General features: G+C 66.5%; 1 protein-coding gene across 1 annotated transcript in view; it reads right to left on the reverse strand.

Annotated features, from left to right (window-relative positions):
* Positions 1-799: 799 nt before the first annotated feature.
* ARHGAP4 (Rho GTPase activating protein 4) overlaps positions 800-5,269 on the reverse strand; it is a 15,813-nt gene continuing 11,343 nt past the window's right edge. The window contains exons 12-23 of the mRNA XM_007456657.1: positions 5,254-5,269; positions 4,917-5,019; positions 4,237-4,297; positions 4,083-4,160; positions 3,853-3,987; positions 3,647-3,752; positions 3,287-3,520; positions 3,126-3,199; positions 2,850-3,033; positions 2,545-2,637; positions 2,225-2,339; positions 800-1,033 (exon numbers count right to left, since the gene is read on the reverse strand). The exon at positions 5,254-5,269 is cut by the window's right edge and continues 12 nt beyond it. Coding sequence (XP_007456719.1) covers positions 800-1,033; positions 2,225-2,339; positions 2,545-2,637; positions 2,850-3,033; positions 3,126-3,199; positions 3,287-3,520; positions 3,647-3,752; positions 3,853-3,987; positions 4,083-4,160; positions 4,237-4,297; positions 4,917-5,019; positions 5,254-5,269 — 1,433 coding nt within the window. The remainder of the gene's footprint in view (positions 1,034-2,224; positions 2,340-2,544; positions 2,638-2,849; positions 3,034-3,125; positions 3,200-3,286; positions 3,521-3,646; positions 3,753-3,852; positions 3,988-4,082; positions 4,161-4,236; positions 4,298-4,916; positions 5,020-5,253) is intronic.

The raw sequence follows: 5,269 nt of genomic DNA on the forward strand, positions 1-5,269 counted from the left end.
GGCTGCGGCGGTGGGCTGCAGGGTCCGGGGCCAGCGCGTGGCTTCCACCCCAACCAGTGCCTGCCCTGCCGGCTGACGGAGGTCCCGGGAGCGGGGGGTGGGGGGTGGGGTCCCAGGAGGAAGGAAAAGGCTGTGGCCGCGGGCCTTCCTTTCCCCGCCTCTCTAGTCCCCCTCTGCCCTCCCTTCTGACTCTCCCCGTCATAAAAGTTCCAGCTCGTTTTCCACCTGGCGAGTCTCCTTGGATCAGGGTAACGGTGGGCGCGGGGGCAGCGCGGAAAGATTCTCAGAGCCCTCCCGCACCCACAGACACGTGAGCGGCTCTGGAACCCGCCACGCAGGCCTTCAAAGGCAGCCCTGTGCCAAGGGACCCCCTGCAGAAGCTGTTCCCAACCTGCCATCTTTGGGGCGCCGGGAGGCTGGCCCTGTACCCACCTTCCCAGCCCCACCGAGACAGAGAACTGGCTCGCGTCGGGGAGTCAATGCGCAGGCCTTTATGAATGGCCGCCAACATCAGGCTGGCACCCTCGGCTGGGCAAGGGCACCGAGCACCCGACAACCGGCGACAAGTCCCCACGGCCAGCTGCCCCCAGCCTCCCTCCTCGGCTGCCTCCCAGAGGGGCCTGAGCCAGGGTCGGGGAGGCCGGGGTGGGCTGGGGCGGCCTCGTCCTCCTCTCTGCAGACGGTCACGAGCAAGCATGCTGCACAGGACCAGGGAGAAGCAAAGGGCCTGGGGAGCCCGGCCGGTCTCCCCCGTGGCCGCCTGGGGCGGGGCGGGGCCTGCAGAGGAACCGGTAGCACCTCAGTGCGGCTTGAGGGGTGAGTCCAGGCCCTGGGGATGGGAGGCCAAGAGTGAGGCTGGGGCCCCAGGGCCACGGGAGAAGCCTTTGTTCTTGCCGAGACGGCCGCAGGCCACGGTCTTCGGGCTGTGGGGCCCCGGGCCAGGGGAGATGGTGGACGCCGGCCCGAGGCCCTGACGGACGGCGGTCTTCCCCAAGAGCTCCTTAAACACAGAGTCCATGGTCTGCGCCACGGCCTGGCGGGAAGGAGAGAAAGGCAGGGCGTCGGTGTGAGCGGCCTCCACCTGGCCAGCCAGTCCCCCACCACCAGGTCAGTGCTGCCAGCTGACTCAGGAGTGAGGCCCTCCTACCTTCCGCTGCCCAAGCCTCTGCCCAAACTCCTCCATCCCCTGAAACAAAGTCCTCGGCCACCGCCTGTCCCTAGGCCCCTCCCCTCCGTGGGCCCCGCAGCTGTCGCCCCTCCCTCGCCTGGTTTCGCTCCTGCCACTTTTGGTGTGGCGGTCACCGTCTCCTCCGGGGACAGCAATCCTCGGCCCAGCCCTGAAATGGGAGCCCCTCTGGCTGGGCCCCGGGTCCCCCTCCTCTTCCCGCTCTCTCCCTGGCTGAGCTCACAGCCACCACACCCTGGCTTCGGGGGCCACCAGCGTGCCCGGACCTCCAGGGCCAGTGGCCCCCTGCAGCCCAGGGACGAGGGGCTGAAATGCCCCTGGAGAGACGTGCACATCCTACACCCCGCCCCCAGCCTGCACTGGGCTGGGACCCTGTGTGGAAATAGGGCCTTTGCAGATGTTAAGTTCAGGATCTTGAGATGGGGAGATGATCCTGGGTTATCTGGGCAGACCCCAGATGTAGTGATAAGTGCTCACGCGGTTCCCGGGGCTCAGCCCGGCGGTGCCCACTGGGAGCCCACAGTGGGGTGTGCTGGGCCCAGCGGACACAGCTGGGAGCCGGGTGTCCCCGGGCTGCACCCCTGGCCCCGGCCACGTCCGGCACCCGCTCTCCCCCCCTACAAGAACTACGACGCCGCCTGGCTCCCCAGTCAGCCACCTCCCTCAGCCTCTTTTCCATCTGCCCCTTTCATCCTCCCTGGCTCGCCAAGCGCCTGCCACGTCACCACCTTTCACCTAGCCTGGCTCTAGATGCCAGCCTTGAAGCCTGTCCCACTCACCGCGTCCCACTCAGGAACCGAACATGAAGCCCAAATGTGAGAGCCCCGGGTCCCCTTCCCTTCTACCCTGCCTCCAGGCCCGTCCCTCCCCACTGCACTCACACCCTTGCCGGCCCTAGGCTGGGCTCCACTGGCTGGTCTGAGGTCAGGAAGGTCAGACTTGAACCTTGGGAGCGAAGAGTCCAGTTCATAAGGGGAAGCAGAGACCCACCCCCGAGAGGTGCCCCCCACTTGCCACATGGCCATTCCCAGCTCTCACCTTATCCACCTCCACGTGTCGCTCCGGGGATGCTGGGACCAAGCAGCGCCGTCTGTGCCCAGAGGGGCCCCCGGGTGTGCCGAGAGGGGCCTCGGGCTGGGTGCACGGCTCCGGCCTGCAGGGCAGAGACAGTGGGCCTGGCGGGGGCCCTGGGGAGCCCCTGCGCTGCCTGGCAGTGGCTTCTCCCAGCCCGGGGTGCGGCCAAGGGGAAGGGAACAGTGAGGCCGGCCCCTCTCCAGGCGGCTGAGGTCTGACCCCGCCCTCCTCCAGCCTGGGGTGGGCGGGGCAGGGCGCCTGGAAGGGGTCTTCCCCTTGCTCACCTCTGGACAAACTCCATGGCCGGGAGGGCCTCTGGGCTGCTCACCATCTCCCCGGCGGCTGGCAGTCCCTGGCCCACAGCAAGCTTCTCTGCCCTGGCGCCAAAAAGACAAGACCGCCTGTTAGAACGCTCATTCTGGGCTTGGGGTCTGGGGGCCAGAGGGCTCAGCGCTGGCCAGAAGCGGTCAGAAAGGCACACTCTGGGCCACCCCGGGCCTACGGAAGTGGGGACTCGGGGCGGGGGAAGGGCTAGAAGCCCGGGTGAAAGGAGAGCCTCCCAGGAAGGGCCCCAACTTCACTCACTCACCCCGCCGGCAACGTGATGTACTTATGGGGGATGAGTCCCCGGGCCCCGGCGTGCTCGCCCCGCCACCAGTCTCCTGAGGCCCGCTCGTGCAGCCGCAGCACGTCCCCCCGCTGGAAGGTCAGCTCCTGGGCCGTGCGGCCCGTGTAGGCAAAGCAGGCCACGGCCTCCACAACCCACTCCGGGTCTAGGGAGAAGAGGGGACCCCAGTGTGGGGCAGGGGTGGAGTGGGCATCCAGGGTGGGGACAGGGTGGGGCACTCCTTCCCGCCCCCCTCACCGTCCTCCTGGGCCAGGCTCCCAGCCTCCGGCTCTGGCTCATTCTCCCCCGCTGGGCCCTCCAGCTGGGCATCCCTGCAGTGCAGAGCAGAGCAAGGTGGATGAGCGCACAAGGGATCTCTCATCTGCCGGACCTCCCTCCCGGCAGCGCGAAGAGCCTACCCCAGGCAGCTGGCAGAAGGCGGCGCCATGCACTTCTCATAGACAGGGCCGGGCAGCAGGGCCAGGGGCGGGAAGACCCGCGAGGGCTGCACAATGACCGTCTGCACCAGCTGGTTCACCCGGCCCTGCAAGGCCACCGGGTCCTGCCCGGCGGGTACGGGCAGCAGCGTTGGCCCGAAGCACACGGCCAGGTTGTAGGCATCCATCATGTTCTCATCGCTGTACTGGGCCAGGCTGGGGGCACACGTGGGTCACAGGCAGGGGGCCCTCGGCCCCGTGTCCCCTCACCGCCGCTAGCAGCTGGCTAGGGCCACCCCTGAGCCGCCCTCGCCCCCCGCACCCACGCCGAGAGGGACTCACTGGTTGAGGAAGGTGAAGAGGTAACGCAGGACCACGAGCACCGGCGCGGGCAGCCGGGCCAGGAGGCGGCTCACGTGCTCCACCCACTCCGCCGCGGCCTCCGCTTCTGCGGCCGAGCCCAGCGCCCCGGAGAGAAGCCATGAGCGCAGCCGCGGAGGCCGGCGGGGGGGGGCCCCCCCAGGGCCCGCCTCAGACCCCCGCCTCACCCGCAGAAGCCAGCAGCTCCCTGAACAGCTCTGGGGGGAATATCGGAGGCTGCAGGCTCCGGAAGTAGAGCTTCAGCACGCCTGCCACCGAGTCCAGGTCATGGGCGGTGCAGCCCTCCACCAGCGGGTCCTCTCCTGAGGGCGACACGGTGGCGCAGGGGGCGAGAAGGCGGATGGCGCCGGCTCTTCCACCCACCCCCACCCTCACCCCCGGCCCCGCCGGTCCCCACCTCTCTCAAAAGCGTCACGGATCTCCGAGACCCGGGGCTGGGCGCCCGACACCCGGAAGATGCCCTCGTGCTGCAGGCCTGCAGGAGGACGGAGAGCCGGTGGGCGCAGGATCGGGTGCCAGGCCAGCGGCAGGAGGGCCCAGGTCTTACTCACCGTTGAGGTTAATGAAGCGGACACAGCTCTCCACCACCAGGGGCACGGACTGGCCTGAGCTCTGGGGACAGGGACAGAGAGGGTGTTCCCTCCACTGTGGACACAGCACGTCCTGCCTCGTCACTCGCTCGCTTTTATTTTCTCTTAATGCGTTATGCGGTCAGCAATAAGGCCTGCGAGATGCATGCCCAGGTGTCCGACATCCCTGGTGCCGTCTCGGGCCATGCCTTACGTTTTACCTGCTAACTGTTTATTCCTGGCATGTGGAAATGCCATCAAACTCCGTATGTCGACCTCGAATCAAGTAACATCGTGAAACCCAAAATTTGTTCACTTAAATAATCTGTTGATTCTTTTGAACCATGACATACAGCATCACATCCTGCAAATAACGGCGTTATTTCTTCTTTTCTGATCCTTCTTGCTTCCCTTACTTCCCGCGGACACCCTTGCTTCTGTTAACTCAACTCCTCAGCCCTAAAATCGCTGCCACCCGAGGCTTTCCGTTACTAGTTAGGGACGTGCCCTTTGATCAGTGCAGGCCCGACAAAGGCCCACCCAGGAGGAGACCAGTGGCTGGGGCGGAGGATACTGGGCTCACAGGCAGCCCCCGGGGCTGGAGGGAAAGCAGAAGCGGGGAGGGGCCCGCACTTGGTTGGCAGGTGACGCAAAGCAAGTACCTGGATAAACTTCTCCATGTCTCCCCCAAAGAGCTTCTGGTTATACTGGGAGCTGGGGCGGGGAAGGCGGCTCTTCTGGAGTTTTCTCTGTGTGTACTGGGTCCTGTCGTGAACAGGAGCTGGCTCTCAGGGGAGTGGGCGTGGAGACTAGGCTGCCCCGACACCCTGGCCCAGCCAGCCAAACAGCGTGCTGGAGCTCGCGAGTTATTCCAGAACCCACTGGGCAAAGTGGGAAACAGGCCACCGAAGGACTAGCAACAGAGCCGGGTCCCAAAGAGAGGGGAGGTGGGGACCCCACATCTCCTCGGGACAAGCTGGTCCCTCACGAAGGACTCACCAAGACACCTCCCGCT

This window comes from Lipotes vexillifer, unplaced genomic scaffold (genome assembly GCF_000442215.2).
Source record: "Lipotes vexillifer unplaced genomic scaffold, Lipotes_vexillifer_v1.1 scaffold899, whole genome shotgun sequence".
Lineage (NCBI taxonomy): Eukaryota > Metazoa > Chordata > Mammalia > Artiodactyla > Lipotidae > Lipotes > Lipotes vexillifer.